At 37.6% G+C, this 16,685-nt stretch overlaps 1 protein-coding gene across 1 annotated transcript in view; it reads right to left on the bottom strand.

The window, feature by feature from the left end:
• Positions 1-1,735: 1,735 nt before the first annotated feature.
• The window catches only part of CSRNP3 (cysteine and serine rich nuclear protein 3), a 99,247-nt gene continuing 84,297 nt past the window's right edge, over positions 1,736-16,685 (bottom strand). The window contains exons 4-5 of the mRNA XM_008063030.2: positions 7,157-7,453; positions 1,736-6,375 (exon numbers count right to left, since the gene is read on the bottom strand). Of these exons, the coding sequence (XP_008061221.1) occupies positions 5,323-6,375; positions 7,157-7,453 (1,350 nt within the window). The 3' untranslated portion in view covers positions 1,736-5,322. The remainder of the gene's footprint in view (positions 6,376-7,156; positions 7,454-16,685) is intronic.

Here is a 16,685-nt window from a genome sequence, read left to right on the forward strand (position 1 = left end):
TTTTAAAGTAAAACTTAGAAGTGGCTTTTAAAGTCACTTTATATATATAGATTTGATAGGTAAATATTTAAAAATTCATTAGTCCTTGTAATATAAGATGTATTTATATTTCATTAAAAATCATTTATTTAGAATGCTGTAGGTCTGTATTTTTATTTTCTAAAGCATCAGGTGACTAATAGGTAGTAAAAATGTTATTGACATGGATCTTGGTCAGCAGATATGAGCAATAACTGAGTTGTGAGGATGTCCACATCGTAACTGCACCTTCTAGGTTTGGGGCTGCTGTTTGTGATTCTAGTCTTTGCAGTGTAGTAATGCCTCACTCAACTCTGCTGAAACTTTTTCTAATTCCTAGAAGATATTACCATTTATTAAGCTTATATGCCACCCTCACTTCCACCCTGATACTTCTATACTTCTTGTGAGTTTTCAAATTGCCGATATTCAGTCAATTAAACTCTTTAATGCTGCAGAAAATACCAGATGAGCTGATCTATTTGTGCAAAACTGTGGCATTTTGACTTGGGCAATTATGTTTCACCAGAACAAATTGGCAGATCTCAGAAAAAGTAATGAATCACAAGTTTCAATTTGTATTAGAACTAAGAGTGATCAAGACTTTAAACTTGTGGTGTTAGTTATGATAAGGATACACCACATAGTTTCAATTTCAAATTACAGTCAAGTCCTACCTTTGAAAGCACAAAGGTGCTTCCTGTTTAAGCTTGGTATTTAATTCACTGAATTCAATGACACTGTAAACTATCTTAAAGAGAATAGTGAGCACATGCCATTTTAAAGAGAAACATTAAGTCATATTTGGAAAAACAGAAGGCTTTATGGCACCTCTCAAAAAGGCAGTCTCCTGCTGGCTTCTGAGGATATCAATTTTCCACCTGCTAATTTGATGGCCTGTAACTCCAGCTAAAAGTAAGGGGCTCTGATGACCTCTCTGTTTTCCACCTGCTGCAAGGTGATGTCTTTGGACCTTGGAACAGGGTTTTGCTATTTTGATAGGCTGTACATAAATAGAAGTATGAGTGATTGTGTTCTACAATGTTGCTGTAAATGTTTCCTGGGTTATGCATGAGTCAAACCTGCTTTGAAACTGGTAGGAGTTTACTGGTATAAATTTAGCTTCACTTCTAATTTCTTTTTTATTTGATTCAGTCCTAGCTGAGTCCAGATTTAATTCAAAAATTTCAGATGTAGAGAGAGGGACAGAGGAGGATCTGGTGAGTTCTATTAACTAAAGAACAGAAGCATCCTTTTAGTTACAGTTTGCACATAATTATTCAAAAATTGATGTCAGTTTTTCTACTATAACTTTATAAAATCACTCACTAAGAGGACTTGAATAGGTTTGATTATTTCATGCTCCCTTTCATTAACATCATCCCTTAGAATTTGTTGTATTTCTCCTCTTTTTACTACCCAGGACAGTAGTCTAACATAGCAAATGTTAAATGCATATTTGTTGAAAGAAAGAATTGATACTTAACAAATTCTGAAGACCAAGAAAAAGGTATTATAAACTTGTATAATATCAAAAATTTAAATCACGGAAACAGTGACATACTGATTTATAGAAAATAAATCATAATATATTTTCTTGTTTAATAGTTAACAAAACCAGAATTTTGCTTAGAAGCCATCTGCTAGAATGTAAAAATTTAAAGAACATAATCACTTAACAAAACTTCTTTGCTTTTTGATTAATTTGTGACTAGTCTTTATGCAACCCATGGCATTTTTTTTTTTTTTTTTTGTGGGTGATTGGTGGGTGAACATTGCTGGGCCATAATAATTGCAAAGATGTTAATCACTCTAAGAAACTTTGGTCTCACATTTTTTTTATGCGGTTGGCACACTAGGAAAAATGGTTTCATCACAAAGAAAAAACTGGTCTTCAGAAATTAACTGTATTTTCAATCAACCAAAAAACATGAGACAAATAGATTTTACCTATGTCTTAATAATTGATAATCGAGAGATAAGGGGGGCAAACTTAAGTAAATTTCTTTCATTGACTTCTTTCTCCTGAAGGAAATCAGAAATGACAAAGGAGATGCAAGCTGCTCTTACTACTTGACTTGCAAATCATTTTGGCCAGGATTATAACTGGGAATTAAGCCCCATTTAAAGGTAGAGGGCTGGTACTAAAACAATGAGGACTGGCACATGAAGCTTCGCAATTGATAGTGAATGACTATAAAGCTGTGTGTCAAAAACACTACAATTTGGTTACATATACTATGGGGGCAATATAACAGCTGCACGTCAGATTTTTGTGTCCTGGTATAAAGATCTTAAGTGTCCCGACTGGCTGCATCTAGCTTGATCCCCTTTTTTTGAAAAAAAAAAAAAAGCTTAGAATGACTGTAGCACTTTTCTGGCATGTGGACAGTTTTGTTGAATAGAAGGGCTATTAATAGAAAAAGAAAGTCAGATGGAACAGTATGCCCTCTCAGCTTTTCTGGGAATGGAAGTAACAATGAAATGATCCCATCATTAGTATTATTTGCAACTTCAACCTGATATTTTCAAAGTATAGCTTTACAAATTGCCCTCTTTCCTAAACCACATTTCTTAGATCATAAGACCCTTCTAGATTCTGGGGTGGAAAAAACCCAGTACTTATTACTGACCATTGCCTAAAATCTGTCATTCTCTAGTGTGTGGTATGCATATATTTTGTATGTGCATATATGTGTGTGTTAGGTACATGGAAGTATTTTAATAGGTAGCCTGTGTATGTAGTATGTGGGAAATGTTTCGGGATTAGTAAGGTATGTGAACATTTGGAATGGAAGTTGTCATGGTTGGATGGTGTATTCTTCTTAGCAGGGCAATGACTTTCTATACCAACTGAACAGAAAGAGGGAGGAAAAAAGCTCTGTGTTTTAAAGCATCCTTTTGAAAACAAAGGTATAAAACAAATACCCAGCCAAATATGAAAAAGTTAAGTGTCAAACCTTCTTGTTTGATCTAAAACAAATAAAATAAACCTGAACTAAAATTAAAATAGCTCTCTTTTCAGAAACTGAACTGTCAACCTGTCATTCTACCCTTCATCTTTGCTCCAGCCAGAGCAGGGGCTTCCTCAGTCTCCCACTCTCCATGTTCCAAGAATAAACTCAGAGTGCTTCATAGACAGATCCTTCAAGAGCTTGTAATGATCTAGCACATATAGTACACACGGTTCTTTCGTGCGCTTGAGTGAAGAAACAATAGCCTCTTGTCGTTTTGGGGGGGAGACCGTGCTCTTTCGATTGTGTCAGGAAGGGGAAAAGTGTAAAAATTAAGCACTAAAAACTAACTTTGCAGATAACATGGGATATACTTATTAAGATTTGAGCAAAGGCCCAATCTGATTAGCCCAAAAGGCTAATCGTTCAAAAGGAGCAGCCCTGCCCTCATGACTACTACCCACATAGACAAGCCCAAGGCTCTTTTAATGTTCATATTGATGGTTATAAATTTGGCCCAAATTTTGGAGGAAAGGGGAGGAGTAGGAGCCAATTGCACAGTGGAAGAGCTGCCAAGTAAACATGTTTTCCCCAAATCAAGTTTTAGTAGAATCTTTTCCATTGGAGGACTTTCTCTAGATCAAGCATTTTTAAGTTCAATTAAATAAAGTAGTATATTTTTAAGAAATTGAGATCTATAATACATTTATATCCATAATTCTAAATACCCTAGTCTAAAAGACATAAAAATTAAGTAGCGATGCAGTCACCAAATAGCAAGGCATGTTCATATTTCAAACAGTTATAAATCATGTGAAATGACAGAATAATAGAAAGTCGAAAATGTGAAACAGATTTAGCACAGTCATACTGCATTGAAAAACAAAAGGCAGAATACACTATTTAGTTACCTAAATTAATTTACAGGAAAACAGAATCCTAGAAGTCCTCCGACGAACCAAGTGCAGGTAATCTAAAGGTGGGGAGTGCATGTTTTATTTCTATCTGTCCCCTTTAATAAGAGAACGTGAGGTAATTAGAAAGTATGCACTGCCTTCTGGGCTGTTCTGCTAGCTGTCCCAGGCAAGACAAATCAAAATGCTTCAGAAAAGTAAGGCCTAGTTGAGTAATTGGGTAGAGGCCCTCCCTTCAATCAGCTAGTCACTAAGTGGAAATCTCACTTTACTCTTATTTTGTAGAGATGGATTGATCACGCTGTAGAAAAGGCTGGTTGCGGAGGCTGTGTCTCTTCCGTGTGTCCTCAGCCTCCTCTGCCTTACTGAGTTAGGTCCTTAGAGTGGTGAAGGAAAATAGGTGACTTTTCCTTCATGAGTATCATTGGATGATTCCTCTATATTAATTATATGAACCTTATAATAGTTAAAGATCTTTTTCTCAATTTTTAAAACTTTTCATCTCAAAGAGTTCTCACTCCCCACCCCACACGAGGTACCGTGAAGGGGCACTAAAGTGCATTTTGATGTAGGGGGTAGAGTTTAAAGGTGCTGTCCAAACTAAGAACCAAGATGATGCTGTCTAAAAAAAGAAAGGCAATTCCTTCCACCTCCATTTCTGGAGTCTACTGAGGGAGGGCAGTGAACTAGGCCCTCCCTAGAGGATTGTCCTGACTCTGAACTTTAGAGAAAATTGTGTAAGGACCTGCACATATAGACTCATTTGTTTGTCCAGAATAGCAAAAATAGGCCTATTTCACCTTTAAGAAAGTATTTGCAAATTGGATCAGTCATGATCATAAAAATGTGAATGGATTCCAGGTGCAATCCATGTGGGCATGCTCTGTGGAACTAGCTATGCAGCTACGGCTTGAATGAACATGCTGCTGTTCTTTTGCATCAAAACATGACTTCTAAACTACCATAAATAAAGTACACATGGAACAATTAAATCTTTTTCTTACAATAATTACTTTTACATTAAAAAGTCACCATCATCTTCAGATATATTGAAAATTAGGACTCTAAATCTGCTTATTTCCCAGTCTTAGTTAACAATCTTGCACAGGCCCGATAATCCAAAACTTGGAGCTCTGATCTACACAGTTTGGCAGGTTTCACACAGTTTGACAGGTAGGCAACTGTGAGATATGCATTTTTAAAACTGAGCATTTTCTATCAAAACAGTCTGAAATCTTTTAAAATCCCTATAGAGACTGTATTTGTGCAATGCCGCAGTCATGTGGCTAGAAAGGAAAAAACAAAATACAGTCTGGAAGAGTAACAACAGTCCAAGTTTTCTTGGTCTTCAGTTTAAACAACGATGAGCCCAGGAAATTCAATTAAATACAGCGCCTTACATAGGAGAAGAGTTGGTTCTAGAATAATTTAAGCTACTAAACAGGGACTGTTTCAACCACGGGTGATTTGATGCACTCTTCGTGCAATCTGCTCTTTTCTGCAAGGCTCAAAGAATTTTCAGCAGGATGCTCTGAAATGTGACTGTCACCATTCAATGTAGAGACAAACCCTTCCTGGGAGGGGCCTTTCAAGTATGAGTGAAATTCCACTTGGGGATGAGTGGACCTGTGTTCCGGATATAAGCTATTGCAGGGCACACCGCTATCATTTTCGGAAGAGGAGCAGCAAACGATTACAGAGGGGTTGGCAGGTGGGTAATGATGGGAGGCACCGTAGGCCTCTTCTGCTTGTCGGGCATAGTCGACAAATTGCTCCGGGGTCATGGTGTAAGGCACCAGCGAAAGGGTACCGTTTTTGACAGTATCTCTTTCAGAATAGTTCTCAGAGATCTGGCTAGGGGTTCCTGGAATGTGGCTATCTATTTGGTAATACAGAGTTGAAGAGTTGGCATAAAAAGACGCATTCTTTGTGTGGCTTTCGTGAACAGCAGTGCCATCAGAATAACAAAGGACGGAAGGAAGTGGGACAACTTCGGCATGGGTGCCCAGACCTTCCACGAAGCTGTCTCCTTTGTCGTCATCGTCATCTTCTTCCTCCTCCTCCTCTTCCTCCTCCTCCTCTTCGTCTGACTCACTCGGTGCCAAGCTTTGGGTGCTAGAATCAGTGACTCCGCTGCAAAAGCTGCTCCCATCCTCCTCTTCTTCCTCCTCCTCTCCTTGGCAATCTAATTCCTCAGCAGACTGCAGGTGCAGCACTGCAGCCTGAGGTTCGGTTTCAATCTCAAAATTGTCTGCGATAGAATATTCTACGGAGTGAGCGACAGGGCCCATGGAACTACTATGAGCACTTATCTCACCGTGGCAGCCGTTCAGTGTGGGGATTTGCTGCTCTCGGTTTTTCTCCAGTTCAAGTTTCATTATTGTGTGCAAAAAATGAGTCCGAACACGGATAGGATTAAATTCAATTCTACCTGCTGTGTTACTACATCCTTCTTTAGTGCAGCCACACGGGAAAGACATACGATCCACCTTGGAAGGAAGAACACAGATTAGCACCATAGAATTATTACAAACCAAATAAAAATCCAATACCTTTCAGCAACTCTTTTGAATTAAGTGATCCACTTATGCCAGAGCAAACGACAATCAAATTGCAAACAGAAATGAAAAGGGGAAGCAAAGGCTGAAAACATAAGAGCTAATTCGTTTCTGAGCTTGAATTTAAAAGAAAAATGTATTATGGCTATGGGTGTATTTTTAGTTCATTGACCCCCTTCCAGTCCTCTCTGGACTTCTTTTTCCATTACCTCCATTCCTTTTTCCTTCTCTCCATTTCTTTAATTTTGCTCTCATTTTTTCAATGCTTCTGTCCTTTCCCCCAACTCCTTTTCTTTTTGCTGCATCCCAGCTTACATGCCCAATTTTAAACAAGCAAACTTATCTACCTCTTCTCATAATGTACCATTTTTTTAAATTTGAGAGACTGTCTCATGTCATGTTACGATCTCCCTAAATATTTGTAAAAATTCAAAATAAACCAGTATAATAAATGAATCCAAGAGGAAATAATTTTAATTAACACAGCTATAGCTTGATTGCTTTTCACATTATATCTTAAATGTATAAGCTTTTTATGCATTCTCATGAATGTCCTTAAATTAGTTTTTCTCTCTTCCTGAATTACACGTCTTGCCTTGCCACAAAGTTTTCTTCTAGACGTAGGAAACTTCATTATAGCTAACATGACTGCCTCTTTAAGGGGCGATGGATAATGTCTTGTCTATGGATGCCCTTAAATACAAGACCTTACCTGGCATTTAATGCCTGCCAGGCTGCAGGTACACGTGTCTGGATCACAGAACACTCGGCAGTCACAGCCACAGTCCTCTCGTGAGAGGCGAATGGCTCGCAGCTCATGCTTTTCTTCCACATCAATCTTTTTCACTCCAGAAGCACGCAGCAGGGCTCTTCGTTTTTTTGTTGGCAAGGGTTGTAGGAAGAAGTATTCATCTACCTCTGTGTTGTCTAAGTCAATGTCATCATCAGAAATGTCATCCACTGTAAGAGTGCTGGCTTCTTCAGATTCCACTGTGCCATTCTTAGTCATCTAGAAACACAAAGTCACAAATAACAGACTTACCAGGGGCAGGTGCAAAAATCCTTACTTTTTGACTTCATGAGAATGAACTGTTATATATGATCATGTCCTTATAAACAACAAGTGTTTGTGAGTTAGATCATTTTCTATTTTTTCTCTCTCTTTAGCAGAAGTCACAGAAAGGAAAACAAAGGCATCAGAATGATAGGCTTTTAAAGGTACTAGTGACAGAAGACTGTTAATTGGAACCCGTAACCTCCTAATGTTAAGAGCTACAGTTGTTAGAGCTTTTAGACAGTATGATGTGAAAAAGTCCAAAGGTTATAGACGTTCATCAGTGAAAGCTATCTTTAGACTCAGTTCATCATGGGCAGCTCTGATGTTGGAATAAACATGTCCTTGTTTGGAGGTGATAGCATCTTGGTGGAAGTCGTCACCACCTAACTCAGCAAACATGCTGTCCTTGAAATAACAATCCTGTCTTTTGCCCCAACAAAACCATACACAAGGAAATAAAGTTGTGCTGCACTGTGCTGTTGGGACTACAAACACGATTATGATACAGAACATTCCAAGAATGAAGGCTTGATATGAAGTAATCAGTCAGGTCAGCGTGCTCTCAGTAAGACAAGGAGCAGAGCGGGCAAGCTTTCAGTAACCAACGACTGAAACAATAAACTCACTCCTCAAGGGAGATCACGTGAACCTCTGCCCAAAATGATACTGCTGCATAATAGCTCATGTGGATAATCATGTCTCACACACCCATGACTATTATGCTTCTATTTATATTTCTTCCCTATATTAATCTCATCCATCAGTTAGCCATAATTTCTTACTATTATACCACCACGTTATGTTTTCTTTATTAAAAAGCATTTAGAAAAAGAAGTTTCTCTGAATATGAGCAAGAAATCTATTCTGAGGAGCAGCACAGAAATAAAAGCAGAAGCCTCCATGAGAAAATCATGGAAGTTCTAAATACAGAATGTATTTTAATTATTTAACTGTTAAATTTATTACTTCCTAAACTTCATTAATTGTCATTGTTACCATGTTTGGTGATCTCAACATTTCATTCATTACACAGTTAAAATACTCCAGTGACATCAGACATCATTGTTTCACCTTCATAAGAAAAGGTCCAACATTTAGATAAGCATTTATTATTGAACAAATCATTCTAACTGGATAACTCTGAATTTATTAACGCATAGATAAAAGATTAGACTTTGCCCTAAAGCAGAGAAATGGTCATAGAGGAAACAACAAAGTAGCAAGTGTATATTAAAATATATTACAAAAGTTCTCTGAAATGCAGTTTCAAAAGCTACTTAATTATGCCTTTGAACATTTAGCTTAAATTTGTGATCTTGTAAAGTTGGACATTGCCTTTTATTAGGTTTTGTTTCTTTTTTTTCTCCTTTTTTTCTTTGAGTTGGAGTCTCACTCTGTCGCAGGCTGGAGTGCACTGGCACACTCATGGCCAACCCAGCATCTGGGCTCAGGTGATCCTTCCACCTCAGTCTTCCAAGCAGCTGGAACTACAGGCGCACGCTACTGCACCCTGCTAATTTTTAAAAATTTATTTATTGTAGACATGAGGTCTCACCACGTAGCCCGGACTGGTCTCGAACCCGTGGGCTCAGGCAATCCACTCGCCTTGGCCTCCCAAAGTGCTGGGATTACAGGCTGAACCTCTGAGCCCAGCTAGGTTTTGTTTCTTAGTATGATCTGAAATTTATTTCCTTCTTTGACATTTTTTGTTATGTATTGGTTAAACTGTGATATCCACTATTAGGATGATACTTTGATTGGTTGTAGTTATCACTTTTGTTAATTGTTATTTCAGTAACAAGTTGCATGCTTCTATCTGCAAAACACTGATTTTCTAAGAAATTCAAGTATATAATTGCCTAACATATACTCAGTCCTCTGTGATAAGTAAAGCAGTGTTAACAATCAGAAAGTGTTCCCTTTTCCATCTTTTCACTCTTTGGTGCTTGGATTTGTTTTGATTAATTTTTGGTTTGCCTGAGTGAACCTCAGTAAGCTTCCAACCCCTCAGCAAATGTAGAAAAACACCCAGGACTTGGTTAGTATAATTCAATTAACTATTTTCTACTTAATCTCCACCTTCTATAATATTCATGCTTCCTGGTGCAATTGGTAGCATTACAGCAACAATAAATAACCATTTTATATCAACAGGGCTTGATTTTTAAAATAATATAATGTTTTGTTATCAGACAATACATGAAATCTAAAAGTCAACATGAAATAAGATTTTAGCAAACATTTCAATGCAAATAAAAAATTTTAGGGCAACACGAATAACCAACTGGCACCTAAGAATTAAAAAACAAAACAAAAAAACTGTATCTCAAGTGAACTACAAATTCAGTTTACTCCAAATGTATGTGTCTTTAGGAATAAAATATGCATCTCTTATTCCCACAAACTAAAATTACAATATTCAATTTCATTTCTTTCTTTTTTTTTTTGAGTTGGTGTCTCACTCTGTTGCCCAGACTGAAGTGCATTGGCATGCTCACGGCTACTGCAGCCTCGACCTGTTGGGCTCCAGCAATCCTTCCACCTCAGCCTTCCAAGTAGCCGGAGCTACAGGCATGAGCTACCATGCCCGGCTAATTTTTTATTTATTGTAGAGAGGAGGTCTTGCCAAGTTGCCCGGGTGGGTCTCGAACCCATGGGCTAAGGCAATTCACTTGCCTCGGCCTACCAAAGTGCTGGGATTACAGGCTGAGCCACCAAGCCTGGCCTCAACTTCATTTCAAAATACAAATTTAATTAAGAATCTGAAAGTTTTATTTTATTTTTTTGAATTGGAGTCTCACACTGTTGCCCAGGCTGGAGTGCAATAGCATGCTCAAGGCCACCCCAGCATTGACCTGCTGGGCTTCTTCGATCCTTCCACCTCAGCCTTCCAAGTAGCTAAAACTACAGGTGTGCGCTACCACGCCCAGCTAATTTTCGATTTATTGTAGAGACGATGTTTCACTAGTTGCCCAAGCTGGTCTTGAACCTGTGGGCTCTGGAAATCTTCACCTCGGCCTCCCAAATTGCTAGGATTATAGGCATGGGCCACCATGCCTGGCCAGAACCTATAGAAGTTTTAATCTAGATTTTCAAAATCCCACCTCTCCTATATCATTTCTATTGAAGACAGAATATTCTAGTTCAGTCTGGTCAATTGGTCTAACTGCCCTTCCTTGCAGTTTCTGGTTTGGTATGTAGCCTTTGAGACATATTCCTATTCTCCACAACCCCCTCAGTCTAGGCCCATTTGCTTCTTTAAAAATCCAGGCACAAACTACTGGTTTAAATGTCCTTTATAATCAGAGATTATTTCCAAATGCATTTTCTCATATCAGAGAAATGAGGAGGGGGGGAAGTCAACAAACTTCCTGTTTTTGTCCACAAACTCACATCCATTATGCTCTTAAGATCTAGAACAGGAGTGTTCAACCTTTTGGCTTCCCTATATCACATCAAGTAAAGAGGAATTGTCTTGGGTCTTACATAAATTATATAATATAGTTAGCGTATATACATAATAAGACTTTTAAAAAATTTTTTATTATAAAGTTTAGAAAAATGAGAACAATATAAAACTAGCAGGTAATTTGACATTGTTTTTGTAAAACTAATCTATCAATGTCTCGTTCAATGGAAGTGGTCCCACTTTTTGAGTTCTTAAGGTGCTCATCATAAATGTTTGTTTGAATTTTGCCCTTCATAATTGAAAACAGCTGCTCACAAATGTATGTACTGCCAAAAAGCAATGTTACGAATAAGGTGTGACTGTAAACTTCAAAAAATAGAACTACACATGTGGTCAAGAAGAAACCAAATGTTAAAAAACACATGACATTAAAAGATTTTGTGGGGGCTGGGCTTGGTGGCTCATGCCTGTAATCCCAGAACTTTGGGAGGCCGAGGTGAGAGGATTGCCTGAGCCTGCGGGTTCGAGACCAGCCTGGGCAACTTGGGGGCAACTCATCTGTACAATAAATCAAAAATTAACTGGGCATGGTGGTGCGTGCCTGTATTTTCAACTACTTGGAAGGCTGAGGCGGAAGGATCACCTGAGCCCAGCATGTCAAGTCTGCAGTGACCGTGAGTATGCCACTGCACTCCAGCCTGGGTGACAGAGTTAGTCTCCAACTCAAAAAAAAAAAAAAAGAAAAAAGAGGAAAAGATTTTGTGGTGCCACATCACTAGCTGTCCTGGACTGCATGTGGCCCATAGGCCTGATCGAGTGCAAAGAAACCCAGGGAGTCTGCCAGGACTGCTTCATCTACTCTTGCTGACTCCTTCTCCCCCATGCCCCATCTCCATTCACAAATATATTCATTTTGTTCACATTTTCCCCCTCTTGACATGAGTGTTACCTTTAAATGTCTTTTTCCTATCTCAAAATAACATCATTGAATTTTTAGATGTTCATCAAGTGCAGCCTCTCTATTTTATCCATTAATGAGGCTTGAATTCATTCTGAACTAGCCAAGACATAAAGAACCCTTAATTCCCGACTCCTATTTTAGTATGCTTTTCCCTGTATCTCACAGATAGATTACAAATTTTTCTAAGGTACTTAATACAACACGGGAACTTTAACATGGAATTAAACACAATGTGTCTAAAAGCTATTTCATGTATAAAATAACATGATCAGTAACCAGTGCTTTCAAACGAATGCTCTCTTCTGAGGTAGACACCTTCAATCTGGGACTTGGGCCATTTCTTATGTAGGGTTCTTTCTCCAAAAATAACTTTGCCTGTCCAAAAGCTCAAAGTTTGCCAAAAATGTGGTTTAAGGAGACAACCAAGTAATACTGGCCCGCAAATCTGCTTTTGTTTCTAGTTATGCTTGTGTGTGAAAGATAAATTGGAAATGGGGTGAAAGAGAAGTGGTAGAAATAGATAGGACATGATAATAACAACATTAATAATGGTTTTCAGATCTATGTGCCAGGCACTGTTCTAAGCACTTTACTTGAATTAGCCCATTTAGCATTACAAAAATTTCATGAGGTAGATACTACCATTGTACCATTTAACAGATGAAAAACTGAGGCACATGAATGCTAAATAACTTGCCTGAGATCAAAATAGTGAAGGCATGCACCAAGCCACAATCTTAGATATTTAACTCTACAGCTTATGCTTTTAACAGTCAGGATAATTACATATACATACTGTTGTTATATATTTCACATGTATTGAACAGTCTTTTACATTTATTTTGTATGAGGCATTTAGTGTATTGGTGTACAAGACACAGGTCCTGGTTGCAATAGATTGGAGTAAAAAGTCAAGGAGTCTACTAATTTTAATCAGTTCATAAGGATTTCCTAGCATAAAGTGAATACAGGACATCTGAGCATATGTAGGAGGAGCACCTACAGGTGGGGCTGGTGGTAGGGTGGAGGGAGGATTTCAAGATCGAAGTTTAAATCTGAAGTCAGAGTAGTAGTTAAGTGAATAGTGAAGGCATTCTGCCCTGAGCAACAGCAGTTTTAAAAGCCTGAGATGGAACAGAGCATAATGCATTCATTGAACTTGTATGGGGGTCACTTCCTGTCTTGGTGCATAAGCAAAGAGCTAAAAATGAATACATAGCAGTCCTTCAGAGAGTAGCTTCTTTCTACCTTAGCACCTTATGGATGATGAGTTATGATGTAATTCATGATTTGATTTGATGATCTTTACCTCATATGTATCCTATCTTTATATGCATTTATTTACATTGCATTGTAAGAATCTCAAAGTCAAGGCCTATGTGTGTGTGTATATATGTGTGTATATGCTTGCTTTGACTTGTTTGACACTTAAGATGGGACTTAGTCCTTGAGCCACTGTGTAAACTTGTCTATACTCACTCTACAAATAAAAGCACTATAACTTTTTTAGACAGATAAAATCCAAACATCTTTAAGTTTACAGTTTTGTATCCACTAATAAGTACAATTCCCAAGCCCTATGGAGTATAAATTTTGCACCACTAAACACACTGAGGGATAGGACACTTTGAATAGATTGCTTTGAATCAAATGTAGGAACTCCTAAATGAAAATCAGCACACAACTTTTCTTTGTTTGGTAGACATTTCATGAGGTAAAAATTTTGGTGTCAGTAAGTGCTTGAAAAAACTGATTCAATGCAAAATGACTATGAAGAGGGAAACAATACTAAAAATGTAGATTGACTAAGATGCTAAAACAAAACACAACAAAACAAAAAATAAAAATACTTCCTTTTTGCAGCTCAACCTTTTAGTATGCTTAGTAACAAAATGTCCTGGTCATTATAAAATTATTAATGTAAATATGAAAGTAATTTCCAGAGATATGAATGTAAAAAACTGAATTCAATTCCACAAACACTGGTTACTGCCTATTATAATAAAGATGATGATGCTGAGAATGACCTAAGTTGCCATATATTAAATACCAGGTACTGAGCTCCGTACTTTATATAATTTATCTCACCTAATTTGCACAACAATCTTATGAAGTAAATTTTTTTTATAGTTCAGAAAACTGAAGTTTGGATAAGGTAATTTGCAAAGTCTAGCTAAATAGTTAATTAGTAATGGTACCGAGAATCAAATTCAGGTTTAACTCCCAAGCTTGAGCCATGCTTGCAAGGTCAGTTCGGAGCAAAAATTCTTAAGAGTAATGGTAGAAAAACTGTATTGAAGAAAAAATAAAAGAATAAGATTGCAGCCACACGCCAAGAGCTGATTTCAGTGCTGTGTGGTAAGACACAAAAGAATGGAACAAGCTTCCTTAGAATGAGCTCATTCAGAAATAAAGGACATTCAGACACAGAGAATGAAAAAAACAGAGAGCAAGCTGAAGATATGACAGCTTCATCAGTTGCATTTCCCTTCTGGTACCTACTTTGTAGATGTGTAGGTGGCCTTTCTAATGAGGATGTCATCAAGAGAAGCTGGTCGAAGCTGGTGGAACTAATGTGTTAACTCTTTTGATTTTTCTCAGCTGAATTCTAACTCATTTATCCTGGCCTGCATTTAATCAGCATAGACTGCTGCCTAATTTTATAATACTATATTAGCTTTGGTAAGTAGTTTACTGTATATTTCCCTATCACACCATGAACATGTTGAGAGAAGAAACCCTGTCAGTCTTGTCCACCCTTGTAACCTCAGCTCTGTGATAACTGCCAGTACCATAGTAATTGATTAGTAAATATTTTTAAATGAATGAATGAAATTCTTAATCACTATGCTATATTGCTGGGCACTGTACTAGGTATCAAGGTTTAATAGGTGTACAACAGCTCTGACATCTAAGAAGCTTCCAATCTGCTGGGGAGATAATCATGTAATATATATGATTCAGTGTGGTAAATGCAGCAGAATACATGCACGAGGTATAGAAGGGGCAGAGAGAAAGACAGGACCAAAAAAAAAAAAAAAAAACGCTAAGTACAAAGACACAAGGCAGAATTATTTACTTCTTATTCTGATTCCATAATTTCTTTCAAAATGAAAGACCTTCAAAGCATAAGTGAAAAAACAAGCATGTTAGGAAGGACTCAAAGCAAAATGGAGGTGAGGAAAGAGTACTCAGCTGTTTTATGTAAAAATTTCCAGGCCCAGAAAATTTACGCTTTAGAGCAATAAAAAAACCTGGAAGTTATGATTGTTCAGTCTAACATCTGTGAAGACTCATGAAAAAAAGAATTAAAATATGAGCAAAATGAGAACAAATTGTTTTAAAAAAGAGCTAATTCTGGATAACAATATTCTAGAAAGCATTATACAGACGGTCGCAGTACATGTGAAAAAGAAGAGCAGTGATTACTAGACTACTTCCTGGGTTCACAAGAGGGAAAATGTCCATTTTTTCAAGTAAAATTCCATACAGAATCTCAATCTATAAAAGATGAAAGTGGGAATGATGTACACAGAGCTCTGTGCCCTGAGCCTTCTGTTGTGGTTCTTAATCCCAGATCCCATGGATCACAGTTGGGAAACCAGTGCTCTAAGTTCTCAGAAATTCTTATTCTTATGTCTGAGACAAGAATCTAGTTCTGAGAATTTTTCATTCTTTGGGTCTGGCAAAATTTCTTATGCTCTGCACATGAAAAAATGGAATGCAATCTAATTAATAAGAATGTGAATATATAGATGCTAGTTAACTGAGCAGTAAAAATGGCCCTTAAGACCAGCTTCTTTTTACCACCACCAAGGCCAGGAATGAGGGATGTGGCATTTCTACCTCTTCTCAGTAGCAGGAGCCCAACCCAGCAAAGATTCCCAATGGAAGTCATGATGAATGATGCAGGGGAGCTTCTCCTTTTCCTCTTGAAGAGCACGACTCTGAGAGAATATCCTGAACTTAACCTTGTCTTGCTAAATGTAGTTTTAAATTCATAACTTGGATGAGGACCTAAAAAGCAACCCTATCGAATCTGCAGATGATGAGATCAAGTTTATGACAATTAAATGCAATAAAACTTCATTGATCGGTCTCCATAGGGCATGTATAGCACAAAAGAGGGCTTTCTCCATGGAGAGGTTACAAAATGTTGATGTATATCACAATGCAGACTTAGCTTAAAAGACCTGAGTTTTGTTTGTTATTTCTGTTTGCTTTGTTTCTGTTATACTTACTACTAGCTTAATATGAACAAGCAAATTGATCACAGTCCAAAAATCAACGCTACCCTGAGTGTACGCTCATGAGAAGAGCACCCACAATTTAGGAGACTGCAACACATTTCCATATATGGAATAGATCCCATCTGGAGTATCAAGTCCAGATCAAGTACTATATTATGAGGTGAACATAAATGGCATTGTGTCCCTAGAAGGGAAACCAAGGCAAAAAAGTACTTGAAGACCATGCCCTAGGAGGATTAGTAAAAAGAACTAGGGATGTTTAACCCTGCAGAACAGAAACACATAGAGCCCATAAGCTATGTTCAAATATTTGCATGTCCATCATCACTGCTCTCAAACACTTGGGATTTAGAAAATAGGTTGATTTAGAAATAGATTGATTCTGTGTGCTTATTGGGGCAGAATTGAGGTCAAAAGGTGTAATTAGATGGCAGCAGGTTGCTCAATGTAAGGAAGAACTTTCTGACAATTAAAGCTGCACAAATAGAATGGGCTACTCAAAAGAGCAGTGTGTTCTGAGTCACCAGAGATTTGCAATAAGAGTATGGAAAGTATAGGATATTT

This window comes from Carlito syrichta, unplaced genomic scaffold, assembly GCF_000164805.1.
Source record: "Carlito syrichta isolate Samal-C Ts95f unplaced genomic scaffold, Tarsius_syrichta-2.0.1 Scaffold306482, whole genome shotgun sequence".
Lineage (NCBI taxonomy): Eukaryota > Metazoa > Chordata > Mammalia > Primates > Tarsiidae > Carlito > Carlito syrichta.